This window comes from Heptranchias perlo, chromosome 2 (assembly GCF_035084215.1).
Source record: "Heptranchias perlo isolate sHepPer1 chromosome 2, sHepPer1.hap1, whole genome shotgun sequence".
Classification (NCBI taxonomy): Eukaryota; Metazoa; Chordata; class Chondrichthyes; order Hexanchiformes; family Hexanchidae; genus Heptranchias; species Heptranchias perlo.
The window spans coordinates 84,541,253-84,558,549 of record NC_090326.1 but is presented as its reverse complement, the minus strand read 5'-3'; the positions used below and the strand labels follow the sequence as shown (position 1 = coordinate 84,558,549).

The 17,297-nt window shown below is 41.7% G+C and overlaps 1 protein-coding gene across 1 annotated transcript in view; it reads right to left on the bottom strand.

Annotated features, from left to right (window-relative positions):
- crppa (CDP-L-ribitol pyrophosphorylase A) overlaps positions 1 to 17,297 on the bottom strand; it is a 324,300-nt gene that overhangs the window by 287,148 nt on the left and 19,855 nt on the right. The window contains exon 2 of the mRNA XM_068003843.1: positions 12,697 to 12,976. Coding sequence (XP_067859944.1) covers positions 12,697 to 12,976 — 280 coding nt within the window. The remainder of the gene's footprint in view (positions 1 to 12,696; positions 12,977 to 17,297) is intronic.

Sequence of the window (17,297 nt, the reverse complement as noted above, 5' to 3'; positions counted from 1 at the left end):
CTCTGCCATCACTGCGGTCCTTGAAGGGCCTGTAAGAGAACAGAAAGCAATATTAAGCATCATCACAGATGTGTCATGTTGCGATGAGCATACTGAGGTGTTCAACATGGCAAGCATTGTTAACATCAATTCATATTGTGTGTGATGAATGTTAAAGTTGTGTCACCAGATGTTTGTGGGGTGCCAGTCTCGGCATCCCCAACGGACAGGCAATCGAAGATGCAGCTTTTGTGGCCCCCCTCCAGTCCTCGCCTTCTCACTTGCATTTTGCACTCTCTTCTCCTAGAAGGGGAGAAAGAACAGACGTGTGAGTGAGTGATGGTGAAGTGGCCAAGCGAAGAATGCATTGGTTTGGGTGAGGCTGACCGTGAAAGAGATGCATCAGAGACAGCCATCACATTGGATGAGGACTGGGGTGAGTGGTAGTGGTGGGGTCACAAATGAGGAAGTGCTAAGGAAGTTGAGGATGAGCCTTAAGTGGGTGTGAGGAGCGATGTGATAGAGTTGTCTCGGCAGTGCAGAATGAGCTGGGAGGGGGGGGTGTGCGGTGATGTGGAACACGGAATGCAGGAGAATCAATACATGTACTCACTTTTGCTGGCCTAGTTAGATCATTGAAACGCTTCCTGCACTGGACCCAGTTGCAGGTGATGTTGCTGCTGCTGGTGACCTTGTCTGCCACCTCGAGCCAGGCTTTCTTAATGGCAGAGGCAGGGCACTTCCTCCCGTCCGTGGGGTAAAACACTTCCCTCCTCCTCCTCAACCCGTCCAGTAGCGTCTGCAGTGAAGCATCGCTGAACCTTGTAGCAGCCTTGCCTCTGTGCTGCTCCATCGTGATTTCTGGGTCTTTGCTCCAGCAGAAGCCTTTGGAGCAATGGCCCTTTAAATAGAGCTCCTCCAGCTGACAGCCTGTGATGTGGGTGCACAGTCCACCCGCTGCGCAGCTTTCGGACAACAAACCCAGAAGCCACGTTAAGTGGCTCCAATTCACTTGCAATCGCATGGGAAACGGACATATTTTATTAGTCGAGTTACCCACGCGCCCATTCACCTCCCCCCTCCCGCCCGCCTCCATTCCAATATCGGGGCCAGTGAGCCAGTTTCTCAGAATCCAAATTAAAATGGCACCAATATAAAAGCAGCTGCAGAATGGCATTCCAGTGTTCAGGCTCTTTCTGATGCAGCTCAGCTGCTCCATAACTCAGGCTCTTGCTTTGACATGTGAATTGAGGTTTCAATTGCCACAACTGTTAATGCTGCAAGGTGAACAGAGAGCTGGAATCTTAATTCATTTAAGTGTTTTAGTCATTGAAAAGCTACGCATCTAAGAGTTTTTATTTACAAACTGCAAATGCTATGTTACATTATGATATAGTTCATTTAAGTGTTTTATTTACAATATAAGTATTATTCAAATAAGTAGTTTCTACTGTACTGTTACTCCACAAATTAAAGCATGGCATAGCATTGCCATAAAATTACACTTTGCGAACAGCCAAGGAATACAAACACTCAACACATTCAAGCAAGTTTGTAGATTTTTTGCTGAATGTGACAATTTACAGCGGTCTAAAAGTTGTCTTACAAAATCCAAGTGAATAGCAGTCAAATTGGAATGTTGTGTGCGCTTTTTAAATTATACAATAGTATCAAATTAATTTGTCACTTTTAATCTGTGTAGTGCCATTTTATTTTGTTATGCAGAATTCAATATGGCTGTAATGAATGTTCTTACATGTTTTATGCTGGAAGAGCACAGAGAGCTGATCAAAGCACTCAGCTACGCCTTGTTCCTTCATTAGCTCGAGGGCCCCTACTTAAACATTAAAACATGCTGAAACATTCACTAAAGTCATTAGTCGATCAATGTTACTGTTGATTTAATATTTTACATATCCTGTGTGCTTGGAATGCACAATTATAATGCATTCTTTTCATACCCAGGGTATTGCATTTGGTTTAAAAATGTGAGGCTTTAGTGCATGCTAATATTTATTCATCTAACAAATGAAACCATTAATAATAGTTAATTTAACTATGGCTTTATTTCATATTGAAGACTATATTAGCAGCTATTTTAACCATAGCCCTGAGAAGGCAAGTCATTGTGGCTTTCACTACTAGGTCCACTTGGCAGGAAATGGATGTGAGGCCAGGAGAGGCCCAAGAAAGTAGTTTCCTTGTGGGGCAGGGGGAGCAGGCCCTCCCCGCGACTTATCTGCATACCAAATGCCGTTCCTTCGGTCCCCAGTGGCAGGCTCCGTTACCGCCCGCTGACCAGCTGCCGTTTTCAGACGGTTTTGGGAGGAAAACAGTTAAAATCTGCCGAGGTCAGGTAGTTTCTGTGGCCTGTTTCTGTGTATTCTACGAATTCTAAGCCTTTCTGTGATTATTGGACCATACTTACCCTGCAATTTGAAAAAGAAAATTTATAACAGAAAAAATTTGATTGGTTACCAGAGGTAAAAATGATTAAGAATCAAGAAACTGATCAGGCTCCATATTAATTAATTCCTTAAGTAAATTAATGGGACTCAAGGCGGATAAATCCCCTGGACCTGATGGCTTACATCCTCGGGTCTTGAGGGAAGTGGCAGTGGGGATTGTGGATGCTTTGGTAATAATTTTCCAAAATTCTCTGGACTCGGCAAAGGTCCCGGCAGATTGGAAAACTGCTAATGTAACACCCTTATTTAAAAAGGGTAGTAGGCAGAAGGCTGGAAATTATAGACCAGTTAGCCTAACATCTGTGGTGGGTAAAAGTTTGGATTCTTTTACTAAGGAGACAGTAGCAGAACATTTGGATAAACATAATTTAATAGGACAAAGTCAGCATGGCTTTACGAAGGGGAAGTCATGTCTGACAAATTTGCTTGAGTTCTTTGAGGACATAACGTACAGGGTGGATAAAGGGGAACCAGTGGACGTAGTGTATTTAGACTTCCAGAAGGCATTCGACAAGGTGCCACATAAAAGATTATTGCTCAAGATAAAGAATCACTGGATTGGGGGTAATATTCTGGCATGGGTGGAGGATTGGTTATCTAACAGGAAGCAGAGAGTTGGGATGAATGGTTCATTCTCGGACTGGCAACCAATAGCCAGTGGTGTTCCGCAGGGATCGGTGCTGGGTCCCCAACTCTTTACAATCTATACTAACGATTTGGAGGAGGGGACCGAGTGTAACATATCAAAGTTTGCAGATGATACAAAGATGGGAGGGAAAGTAGAGAGTGAGGAGGACATAAAAAACCTACAAGGGGATATAGACAGGCTGGGTGAGTGGGCGGAAATTTGGCAGATGCAATACAATATTGGAAAATGTGAGGTTATGCACTTCGGCAGGAAAAATCAGAGAGCAAGTTATTATCTTGATGGCAAGAGACTGGAAAGTACTTCAGTACAAAGGGATCTGGGGGTCCTAATGCAAGAAAATCAAAAAGTTAGTATGCAGGTGCAGCAGGTGATCAAGAAGGCCAACGAATGTTGGCGTTTATTGCTAGGGGGATAGAATATAAAAACAGGGAGGTATTGCTGCAGTTATATAGGGTATTGGTGAGACCGCTCCTGGAATACTGCATACAGTTTTGGTCTCCATACTTAAGAAAAGACATACTTGCTCTCGAGGCAGTACAAAGAAGGTTCACTCGGTTAATCCCGGGGATGAGGGGGCGGACATATGAGGAGAGGTTGAGTAGATTGGGACTCTACTCATTGGAGTTCAGAAGAATGAGAGGCGATCTTATTGAAACATATAAGATTGTGAAGGGGCTTGATCGGGTGGATGCGGTGAGGATGTTCCCAAGGATGGGTGAAACTAGAACTAGGGGGCATAATCTTAGAATAAGGGGCTGCTCCTTCAAAACTGAGATGAGGGGAAATTTCTTCACTCAGAGGGTAGTAGGTCTGTGGAATTTGCTGCCCCAGGAAGCTGTGGAAGCTACATCATTGAATAAGTTCAAAGCAGAAATAGACAGTTTCCTAGAAGTAAAGGGAATTAGGGGTTACGGGGAGCGGGCAGGAAATTGGACATGAATTTAGATTTGAGGTTAGGATCAGATCAGCCATGATCTTATTAAATGGCGGAGCAGGCTTGAAGGGCCGATTGGCCTACTCCTGCTCCTATTTCTTATGTTCTTATATACAGTTCCAATGAATTAGGCAGTGCGGGACTGCATGGTTTCAATGTAGAAATAGAAAAGAAAAAGCTAATAAAGTAAGAGGGTTTCCTGTTCCAGCACAAGGCTGATGGATTCTAGTATTACAACTGGAAGTATTTAGTTTTAGAACAATTTGTATCCTATTAATTTTGATGCATTTGAGAACATAGAGAATAATCCCATCTATGAATAATCCTGCATTCTAATAATTTCCCAACCATTAGGAAACCCATCAGCCTCCAGTTGCACAAAATTCTAAAATTCAAGGGATCCACAATGTAAATATATTATTAGTCTGCCACATATAGCTCTAATTAATCAGGAAATGATGGCATTCACTTCCAATGGTGGGCATGCATTGTCAGGTATCTCCTCCATTTTCTTACATAGGTTCTTCTGCACCAGAAGCCTCTGCTGTCAAGAGAACAAGAGGGTGGCATGTTGCCACATCATGTGCAATGCTGCATTATGGGCACCAATCAAGAATACTGTGATAATAGGCCAATAAGGAGACTGCATACAATTTTCCTGACTAACCCAGCTTGGAATGAGACCCACAATTTGAAATCAAATTAGTGAGCGTTTAGAGATGCGTGGATAATCAAGGATATGTTAAAGGCAAGTCATGTTTGACAATTTTAATAGAGTCTTTTAAAAAATCAAGTGCATAGTATAAGAGGAAATGTGGCAGCAGAGATAGGAAGTTGGTTGACAGACCGGAAACAAAGGGATAGGGATTATGTGTGTTGCTTGGGTTCAAGAAGGGTCGGAAGTGCTTAGTGGTCTGTGCTTGATCCACTTTTGTTTTAAATACAAATATGACTTGGACGTAGGATGCATGATGTCGTTGGCACAAAACTGGAGCATTTGGAAAACAACAAGCTTGTCTGTAAAAGACTTCAGGGATCATAGACAGATTAGCAGAATGGACAGACAGGTATACGCTCAATGGAAAGATGCTGAAGGGTATGGAGGAGCATAGAAACTTCAGGGTTCAAATATGTGATTCCCTAAAAGTGCAAATACACGTAGATAAAGCCACTAAAAAGGCCAGTAGCATTTTTGGGTTTTATAAATAGGGACATAGAATACAAGGGTAAAACAGTCATGATAAATTTTCACTTCGAGTGCCATGAACAGCTTTGGGTGCCAGCTTAGATTCACTAGGATGATAGCAGGGATGACAAACTATAGTTACGAGGAGAGATTCGAAGCACTGGGACTATTTCCACAACAGGGAAGGCAAAGAGGAGATTTAATAGAGGGTCTTAGAATTATGAAGGATCTTTATATGGTCAATAGGGAAAGACAATTTCCTCTGGCTGGGGAGTCAGTGATGAGAAGTCATCAATTTGAAACGGTCACTAGGACAGTGCAGAGAAGGGTTAGTAGAAATATTTTTATGCAGAGCTCTTAGATCACAGAGTGCTTTGCCACAGGGAGGCAGAGACCACTGCATCTTTTAAGATAAACATTTGAAACAAAGCAAGATACAGGACTGTGGGGAGACAGCAGCACAGTGAGATTAGTTTTGGATTGCTCTTGCAAACATAAGAACATAAGGAATAGGAGTAGGCCATCCGGCCCCTCGAGCCTGCTCCGCCATTCATCAAGATCATGGCTGATCTTCTACCTCAACGCCATTTTCTTGCACTATTCCCATACCCCTTGATGCCTTTAATATCTAGAAATCTATCGATCTCTGTTTGAATGAACTCAATGACTGACCTCCACAGCCCTCTGGGGTAGAGAATTCCAAAGATTCACCATCCCCTGAGTGAAGAAATTTCTCCTCATCTCAGTCCTAAATGGCCTACCCCTTATTCTGAGACTGTGACCCCTTGTTCTAGACTCCCCAGCCAGGAAAAACATCCTCCCTGCATCTACCCTGTCGAGCCCTGTAAGAATTTTGTATGTTTTGTATGTTTCAATGATTAAATGAATTGTCAAATCAGTCTGGTTCCACTTTGTGGCACTGCATATTATTTCCCCGATGCCCAAGACCACTGTACCGCCCACTTAACTGTCCTTCCCAACTCCAATTAAGATATTAACTAGGACAATAAACATGTTGCTACCATGCCTTTTACATTGTTCTTTCCTGCCTGTGTTGAAACCACCATATCTAAAACACAATAAAAGCTAACAATACCAAAAGACTCATTTTCATCAACATTTTCACAAGATCTTTGAATAGCAATATTGCACTTGTGCATAGAGAATTGAGGGTACAGTTTTTAGTTCCTTTGCGTGACTGATTGATTTGCTTATCTTCCTAATGGGCATTAATTAATCATAATAGATTTAAAATTGAGTATTAATACCATCATGTGAGAACACAATATTTTCTTTCCGTGTAAAACATACACTAGAGGTGATGATACTCAGTTGCACTGCGCTATTCCTCAGCCAGCTTGTGTAAGAATGTTCACCCAATGTTATTTTTAAAAATAGGTTATTATATATATGGAAATACTGTAAAAATACATGGGTTTTATAGGAAACACTTCTATAGTACACAATGGATATGAGCCCAACAATTCACTAGCTACCCCAAAACATTTTGCTTGGGGAACTCATGGTCACAAATAAAATAATAAAACAATATTTGCATTTATATAGCATCTTAGCTTGTTGAAAGATTTCAAAGTGTTTTACTTTTGAAGTGCACTGACTGTTATTATGTTAGCAATAGGATTCCAATGGTACAACTTTCAATTTGGGTTTCAAGATTATGAAGGAGATTGACAAAGTTGATCTGGGCAAATTGCTCACTGTGGCAAAAGATTTATATACCAGCCAATACAAAATAAAAATCAGGAAGTTAGGAATAAAGAGGGAAGTCAGATAGAACTTTTTTTTTAAACACAAGGATAATAGACTTATGGAATAAGTTACTAATGCAGGCCATTAAAAGGATACCGATTGAAAATAAATATGCTTCTATATAAGTGTTAGCATCAAACAATGACAAAATGGCTAACACAGGCATCATGGATAAGAGACATTCATCTGAGTTAGTACATGCAGCCAGTCACGTAGCCTAACAGATTTTTGCTGACATAAAGCCATGGGAAAATCTGTTTTTGAGCAAACCAGCCAGAACAGGAAGATAAGGTTAAGAAAGTAGAAACAAAAGCAGATGTGATAGTCCATAGTTAACCATGATACAAACTGAATTTAGAATGAACAATAAAATAAAGAAGCTTGATTAGATTAATAATGCAAAAGTAATAAAACTAAGGCAATTAAGGTTTTGGGGAAATAGAAAATACTGGACAAAGAGAGGAATAGGTTTAGTCTTAGAGGAAAAAAGAACAATGTAGCCTCCATAGCTACTGTTTTGTGATAGAATAGGTGTCATAGCATTAGGATCTATCTATGAATGTAATACTTAGCTAAGTTGGGTGGACTTTGGGCTATTAAAGTTATATACCGAAGTAAAGTGCCTTGTGCGTTTCTCAAATCAATTGACATGCCATCTGGTGCACTTAACAGATACAGTAGCCTAGTGGTTATGGTACTGGACTAGTAACACCAAGGATTGAGAGTTCAAATCCCACCATAGCAATTTGTGAAACTGAAATCAATAATTTTGTAATGTGTGGCCTGGCACTAGAAAAAGAAGCATAAAAGCTTCCGGGCTGTCAAAAAACCCTGTTGGTTCATTAATGTCCTTCAGGGAAGAGAGCCTGCCACCCCAACCCAGTCTGGACTAAGTGTGACTCCAGTCCCACACTATGTGGTTGATTGTTAATACCTTCTGAGGGGCAAATAAAGTCACCCAGTTATAAACAATCAGTACAATGTTCAATAATAATAAGAAAATCAGATAGGAACATAGGAACAGGAGTAAGCCATTTAATCCCTCAAGCCTGTTCCGCCATTCAATTAGAACATGGCTGATCTGTGACCTAATGCCATATACCCGCCTTAGCCCCATATCCCTTAATACCTTTGGTTAACAAAAATCTATCAATCTCAGATTTAAAATTAACAACTGAGGTAGCATCAACTGCCGTTTGCGGAACAGAGTTCCAAACTTCTACCACCCTTTGCGTGTAAAAGTGTTTCCTAACTTCACTCCTGAAAGTCCTGGCTCTAATTTTTAGATTACGTCCCCCCTAGTCTTATACTCTCCAACCAGTGGAAATAGTTTCTCTCTGTCTACCCTATCAGTTCCCTTTAATATCTTGAAAACTTCGATCAAATCACCCCTTAATCTTCTAAATTCCAGGGAATACAACCCTAGTTTGTGTAATCTCTCCTCGTAATTTAACCCTTGGAGTCCAGTTAACATTCTAGTAAATCTATGCTGCACTCCCTCCGAGGCCAATATATCCTTCCTAAGATGCGGCGCCTTAAACTAAACACAGTACACCAGGTGTGGTCTAACCAGGGCTTTGTATAGCTGTGGCATAACTTCTACTTCCCTGTATTCTAGTCCTCTAGATATAAAGGCCAGCATTCCGTTAACCTTTTTGATTATTTTCTGTACCTGTCCATGACATTTTAATGAGCTATATACATGGGCCCCGCAGTCTCTTTGGACCTCCACTGTTTCAAGCTTTTCACCATTTAGAAAGTACTCTGATCTATCCATTTTAGGTCCAAAGTGGATGACCTCATACTTGCCTACATTGAAATCCATTTGCCACAGTTTTGCCCATTCACTTAATCTATTAGTAGCTTTCTGTAAATTTATGCTTTCATTTATACTGCTTACAATGCTGCCTATCTTCTGCCATTCAGTTGTACAATCTCGCTACAAAATGTCATAATAAGAATAAAACCTGACGGACCACCCGGCATCGGACCACCAAGCACTGGACATGACAAAGGCAAACCAAGCCGAGTCGACCCTGCAAAATCCTCCTCACTAACATCTGGGGACTTGTGCCAAAATTGGGAGAGCTGTCCCACAAACTAGTCAAGCAACAGCCTGACATTGCCGCACTCACGGAATGATACCTTTCAGCCAACGTCCCAGACTCTTCCACCGGCTCTTCCACCGGCAGGACAGACCCACCAGAGGTGGCAGTACAGTGATATACAGTCAGGAGGGAGTGGCCCTGGGAGTCCTCAACATTGACTCTGGACCCCATGAAATCTCATGGCATCAGGTCAAACATGGGCAAGGAAACCTCCTGCTGATTACCACCTACTGCCCTCCCTCAGCTGATGAACCAGTCTTCCTCCATGTTGAGCACCACTTGGAGGAAGCACCGAAGGTAGCAAGGGCACAGAATGTACTCTGGGTGGGGGACTTCAATGTCCATCACCAAGAGTGGCTCGGTAGCACCACTACTGACCGAGCTGGCCGAGTCCTGAAGGACATAGCTGCCAGACTGGGCCTACAGCAGGTGGTGAATGAACCAACACAAGGGAAAAACCTACTTGACCTCGTCCTCACCAATCTATCTGTCGCAGATGCATCTGTCCATGACAGTATTGGTAGGAGTGACCACCGCACAGTACTTGTGGAGACAAAGTCCCGTCTTAGCACTGAGGACACCATCCAACGTGTTGTGTGGCAATATCACCGTGCTAAATGGGATAGATTCAGAACAGATCTAGCAGCTCAAAACTTGGCATCCATGAGGCGCTGTGGGCCATCAGCAGCAGCAGAATTGTATTCCACCATAATCTGTAAGCTCGTGGCCCGGCATATTCCTCACTCTACCATTACCAACAAGCCATGAGATCAACCCTGCTTCAATGAGCATGCCAGGAGCAGCACCAGGCATACCTAAAAATGAGGTGCCAAATTGGTGAAGCTACAACTCAGAACTACATGCATGCTAAACAGCGGAAGCAACATGTTACAAACAGAGCTAAACGATTCCACAACCAATGGATCAGATCAAAGCTCTGCAGTCCTGCCACATCCAGTCGTGAATGGTGGTGGACAATTAAACAACTAACGGGAGGAGAAGGCTCTGCAAACATCCCCATCCACAATGATGGCAGAGTCCAGCACGTGAGTGCAAAAGACAAGGCTGAAGCGTTTGCAACCATCTTCAGCCAGAAGTGCCGAGTGGATGATCCATCTCGGCCTCCTCCCGATATCCCCACTATCACAGAAGCCAGTCTTCAGTCAATTTGGCAAATAACATTCGCGCCAGACAAGTGCCAGGCAATGACCATCTCCAACAAGAGAGAGTTTAACCACCTCCTCTTGACATTCAATGGCATTACTATCGCCGAATCCCCCACTATCAACATCCTGGGGGTCACCATAGACCAGAAACTTAACTGGACCAGCCATATAAATACTGTGGCTACAAGAGCAGGTCAGAGGCTGGGTTTTCTGTGGCGAGTGACTCACCTCCTGACTCCCCAAAGCCTTTACACCATTTACAAGGCACATCAGGAGTGTGATGGAATACTCTCCACTTGCCTGGATGAGTGCAGCTCCAACAACACTCAAGAAGCTTGACACCATCCAGGACAAAGCAGCTCACTTGATTGGCACCCCAACCACCACCCTAAACATTCACTCCCTTCACCACCGGCGCACCGTCGCTGCAGTGTGTACCATCCACAGGATGCACTGCAGCAACTCGCCAAGGCTTCTTCAACAGCACCTCCCAAACCCGCGACCTCTACCACCTAGAAGGACAAGGGCAGCAGGCACATGGGAACAACACCACCTGCTTGTTCCCCTCCAAGTCACACACCATCTCGACTTGGAAATATATCGCCGTTCCTTCATCGTCGCTGGGTCAAAATCCTGGAACTCCCTTCCTAACAGCACTGTGGGAGAACCGTCACCACACGGACTGCAGCAGTTCAAGGCGGCGGCTCACCACCACCTTCTCAAGGGCAATTAGTGATGGGCAATAAATGCCGGCCTTTCCAGCGATGCCCACATCCCATGAACAAATAAAAAAATAAACTTGCCCTACGATTTTCTCCTTCCATTTGGCACATCCATATAACATAGCTGACATCAATAACTCATCATGAAAATCCCTGATATCAGCCCAAAACATCTGAAGTAATCACATTCCAGCAGAACTAACAATGGAAAACCTTTGTATACAGAAAAATTCATAATAAAATGCAGAATAATTTTCAGTATATTTATGCTCCTGTGATCGATAGAACAGCCTGCATTTTTCCCCAACCCGGTTTGTCAATTTGAACGGCTTTGTTGCACTTCTTTAAAAATTCTCACGAGTCATCTTCCCTTCTGAAGAATTGAGTGCTTGTGGAGTACAGTTTTAAATGCACCATGCTCCTTCCAGTATATCTTTCAACTGGTAATTGTGTGAGGTTTGATAGTGAGAGTTGGCAGCAGTGATACCACAGTTAAGGTCTTTCCCGTACTTACCTGACCCCCAAATAAACCTATTTCCATCACGGATCACTTCAGGTATGGGAATCCTGGCCGGTTTTACCCTCCCTAACCCAGCACAATGAAGCCAGTTGCAATGATTCTACCTCTGGCTGTGATTTGCTAGTTCAGTACAGGCAAAGGATAAAATTCAGGACCTCCATGTCTGTAAGACTCAGCTACTCGCTGGGTAAAAATCATTGTGTCAAGTGGACAGCTTTATTAGAAAGAAAATAATCCACAGAGCTCAAAATGGTGTATTAAGTAATCTAAGCCAAAGAAATGGGTAGGCACATGATGATCACATATGTCATGTCAAATAAATATTTAAATGGACATATTGGCCCTGAGTTTCCACAGGGGTTGTCCTGATCGTTCACTAAAACTTCAACAGAACCCTCGGAGAAATAGCTTAAATGGCTGTTCTCACGTGTTTACACTTTTTTTCTAGGGTTCCACAGATCTCCCACCAAAGTTACAGCAGGAGATTAGGACAACCCCTGTGGAAATTCAGGGCCCTTTAGTATATCATCTCTTCCAATTTTTCTATATTATAAGCCTTCTTTATAGATTAGTCTTAGTGTTTACCTTTATTTCCTAGCCATTAACTACAGAGTAGCTGTATTTTTGTATCAAAAGAGATCATTAACTCCCCAAATTAGTGGATGAATATACATCATGGTGTATTGCTGAGTCATACAAGTCAGGAAAGCCTCAGACTCAATCCCTGATCTGTGCTAAGTTAGATGGTCTCAGCCCGAGTTTGCAATAAGAATGCTAAAATTGGCCTCAATGCCCATGGTTCAGGGCAGAGCCGAGCAGGGGGGGCGGGGGGCACGCTGGGTGCGTGGGAAGAGCTGTTCAAGTTTTCATATCAAGACTGCCTTGAGATCATAATGGAAAGTGTGGATGTTGAACGAGGACATAATCTAGCTTGGCTGTAGCAACTCACATTATCAAATAATCTTTTAATATTCAAGGTCTGTGCTCACATGTGAGGAATGGCTAGTTGGGTAAACTCCTGGAGGGCTTCCACCACCCTGGAATTGTACCCAAACATAAGTCACTGCCTTCAGGAGAGAAAAGTAGAAATCTGGGGGGGTGGTGGGGAGAGGGAAGTACCAATGTCCTTCACAGAACAGACCTTCCCATTAGTACAGACCTTTCCATCAGTAACATGACAGTACTTTTACATACCCCATATTCCTTCGCTGCAGTGGCCACGCTGATCAGGATATCTTCCTCCACAAAAGGTCTCACTGCATCATGGATGATCACCACTTCAGGCTTCTCCAGCCAACACTTATGAGGTTGATTTTCTACAAATGCTTTTAGTCCATTGAAAATTGACTGGTGACGAGAGAGTGCGCCTTCGACGACTGTTGTCCTTGAGTGACCATAACGGTCTATAATAGAATTCATCAATTCAAAGTTCTGTTTTGACACCACCACCACAATTTCTTTTATCCAGTGAACACTGCAAAAGAAAAATAAGATTTATCAAAAAGAAACTGCAAAGGTGTTTCACAAAATCATAATTAAACCAAATTAATACTATATCAAAAGCAAAATACTGTGGATGCTGGAAATCTGAAATAAATACAGAAAAAGCTGGAAATACTCAGCAGGTCAAGCAGCAAATTAATACTATCACTGACATAAAAATCCTCATCACTCAAGTCAACAAGATTATCTTTAGATCAATTATGTAAAAAGATTGAAGCACTTTTTTTCAACAATTCTTACAACATTTATGCAGATATCAAAAATAGCCACTTTTGGCAACAGTTATGGTTCCTGAGATTGCCATAAGATGTTGCTTGAGGCTCACATCATAAATCTGCTTACTTCCAGACATCAGAGAATCCATCATAACTCCAAATATGTCATCCTTGTGATTCATATTAATAGTGTTCAAAGTCTATTTATATAGAAAAAGACTTCAGCCAAACCTTAGCCATATTGTACATAAGAATACACAAATGTCAATACATGCAGCAGTGGAACAATTTCAGGATTGTCGCTGTCTGTGAACAACACTGCATAAAATTCAGAAGTCAAAACCAAAATGAGTAAATGGAGACAAGGTGTACGAAACTGGGAAATAAAAGCTAAACCTAATTGGAACACATGCTAAAGGGGGTCTGCATATGTTCACCGGCCACTGACTCCTTTACTTTCTCACTCAGCATCCCACTCGTGCTCTGTCTTCCATTTTGTGCATCTGCCTTATTAAAATCATCTGACTCACAGCTATACTTGTTTATTAAACTAAGTACTGACTTTGGGTCTCACTATCTAAAAAAGCCAGATCACTGAGATTTAGAATTAAAATCATTCACCTCCTCATTTTACTTTTGACAAACTAATCAGCCCACCGAGCTTGTTGTGTTGTATACATTCACGTAGATCTCTCACTCAAATCATTACTTTTTCCCTTTGCACAAAGCTCATATCCATCTACTCAGACTTGAATTCAGGAATTGGACCATTTTTTCCCCCAAGTGCTTCAACCAAGTCTACCTGTTTCAGAAATCTGTTTGTCAATTAACAACTGCACGTGTGAGCTAGTTTGCACTTAGCTCAATGTTTCCTTAGCTTATAACTAGATTGCTTATTTCTCTTAGTTTGGCATAAATAACTTTTCCTTTGCTGATTTTGTAACTTGGATCATTTCCCCTCCCAACTTCTCTTTCGTCTTGGTCAGGTGTTATGGAATAAATTGCAACATTCCTTTTCCATGTAGTATGATCGATTGCCCATGTCTGACCTCTTATCATAGCTTACTTGCATCAAAGTCAATCTTCAAAGTGTGAATCCAATGAATCCTTAGCTGACCATGAAAGTGCCATTTGCCATATGAATTGATGATAACAATTGCAGCAAACAGGTTGGTGACCCACTTCGTCCATTTTCTAATGATAACTGATTTAGTTCACTGATATAAAACCCAAAATCATCCTTATTACAGTTCTTCTCAGCCTACATCTAAATCTTGTTAAACTAACACAGTTCTCCAAACACAGTCTCCAGTTTCATCCACTACAAATGTCAAGATAAAAGGGCAATAAATGATCAAGATCATGCATGTGGCCTTTCTGACTGAAACAACTTCATCTTCCAGTCATCTGGTACTACCCTATTGTCCAATGAGCTTTACAAACTGTCACCACTCCATTCCTACTCTTTGCGTGTTGCTTATTTGTTTGCTCAGCTGACTTGCTCTCTCTCTGTAACATTTGCTCTGTATTATGCGTGAACCAGTGCCAGTTCTGGTCACATGAAACCGTGTGTCATCACCCCTCGATCACCTTAATAGTTACGGGATTTGTAGTTCAGTGTTAATCGGAACAGGGATAGACTCTGCTGTCAGCAGTAACTATGTACTTTCAAGATCATAAGATATTTCCAGTTGAGGAAGGCCGTTCTTAGTTCATCCATCCAAAAGACCCTAAAGTCGTCCCATTGCAGCATCCAATTGTTTCTTTATTGGTTCCATGGCTTTCATATCCACTACACTATCCTGAAGTCCACTAAATGTATTGATCACTCTTTACATGAAAAAAGACTTCCTGATACCAGTCCCAAATTTACCTTTTGCCGATTTGAGCCTGTGTCCCTTTGTCTTATTCTCGCAATTAAGTCTGAAGTAATTTTCCAGATATATCCTTTCCATATCTTTTACTATCTTAGTAAATGATATGTAAAAGATGAATCTGCAAAATTACTATAGGTGTCAGCCTTGGTTCAGTGATAGCATTTTCACTTTTGAGACAGAAAGTCAAGGGTTCAAGCCCCACTCCAGAGACTTCAGCACATAATCTGGGCTGACATTTCAGTGCAGCATTGATGGAATTGATGGGGTTGTCTTTCAAATGAGATGTTAAACCAAGGCCCTCTCAGGTAAAAGATTCCATGATACTATTCAAAGAAGGGTTCTCCCGGTGTTCTGGACAACATTTATCCCTCAACCAACACAACAGAAACAGATTATCTGATCATTTCTTTTATTGTTGTTTGTGGGCACCACAATTGCCGATATTACCACGGTGACTACACTTCAAAAGTACTTAATTGGCTCTGAAGCACTTTGGGATATCCTGAAGATGTGAAAGGACAATAGAAATCCAAGTTCTTTCCTTCTTTCTTACACACATCTATAAAATCACCTCTTAGCATCTCCTTTCCAGGCTAAAAAATTTTCTCCCATCTTTCCTCATAATTCAGATCTCTAACACTAGTTATCTGCCTTGTGGATCCTCTCTGCATTGCCTCCAGCATTTGATTATTTCAGTGACCAATGGAGTCTGATCAGAGCATTGTACAGTTAGAGTCTGACTTCCTTTGATTAGTACTCGATTGTTTTGGCTAGAGTTCAGTATTCTATTTGCTTTGTTGAGTGCTGCTGTGTAGTGGTGGGACATGCTAAGTGTCAAGTCTATGAAGAGTCCTAGGTATCTTTCAGCTTCATTGTTAAAAACTTCAACACCACTCATTGAGTGCATGTGTTGCTTGTTTTCCTTTCTATGTGCAGTACTTTATATTAGTCTACATTACATTTCATCAGCTATTGTTCTATCCACTTATATGCTCTGTCCAACACATTTTGTAATTTCTGAGCTGTCTCTTGTGAATGCACTGTCCCTTCTAGTTTGGAATCATCTGCAAATTTGATGACTTAGCATTTAGTTTCTGAATTCAAGTTGTTGATGTCAAATGGAAACTGTAGTCCAACACTGAGCCCCGGGGCATCACACTCAGTATCCCCCCCACCCCTCCCGCCACCCACTATATAACTCTTCTAACAATTACCCATTGTTTTCTACCCTCCAGACAATTTCTTATCCATTCCCGGGATTTACGCTGAATGTCCACAGCTTTGAGCTTAATTGATAACCTTTTATCAAATGCCTTTTGGAAGTCTGGAGACACCATAGGGCTTATCATAGTCCATTTGGATTTCACCTTCTCAACAAAGTTAAGAAGATTTGTCAGGCAGGATCTCCCTTTTGAATTCATGCTGGCTCCTGTTTACTAGGTCACTGTTTTACAGATAATCCTCAAATTTACTCCTGATGATCAATGTCATTATTTTATATGGTATTGAATTATGTAGCTACCAGTGTCAGGTTTTCACCCTTTTTAAATATGGGCACTCTGTATGTTTCGAATCTATTACTACATCCCTGGTGCCCAGTGACTCCCTCATAATGATCGTCAATGCCTTACAAATCTCCTCCTTTGTCTCTCTTAGTACTCTAAGGACAAATATCATCTATCACTGGGAATTTATTTGTTTTGGCCACTTTTAGCCTCTCTAAGACTTCCCTCTCATTTAGATGGAAATCATCAATTCTGCTTAGGTTATCGCTGCATGGGGAGGTCACATTGCTCACATCTCCCTATGAATACTTGAAGAAAATAATCATTCTGAATATTAACTCTCTTGTGCTTATCCTCTGTTTCCAGCCTGATTGGATCTTTTACAGTCCACATCTCTTCCCTGTCTGTCCTCTTACTGATGAACTGCTGAAAGAACACTTTATTATATATTTGAGCACATCATAATTTTGTCAGAAATGTGATTTTGGTCAGTATGCAGTACAGGTCAGTAAAATTTGTTCCGTAAAATGGATAAAGATGAGCAATCTGTACGTTGCTATGACAGTAAAGTGAAACTGCCAGCAGCAATTACTGCAGTTAGCACCTATTACTTTGCCTGATGCGAAGAATATATCAGTATTTCTAAAGTCATGCATGGTCCAGGGTGCACAGGAGCATTAAATCACACCCCACTA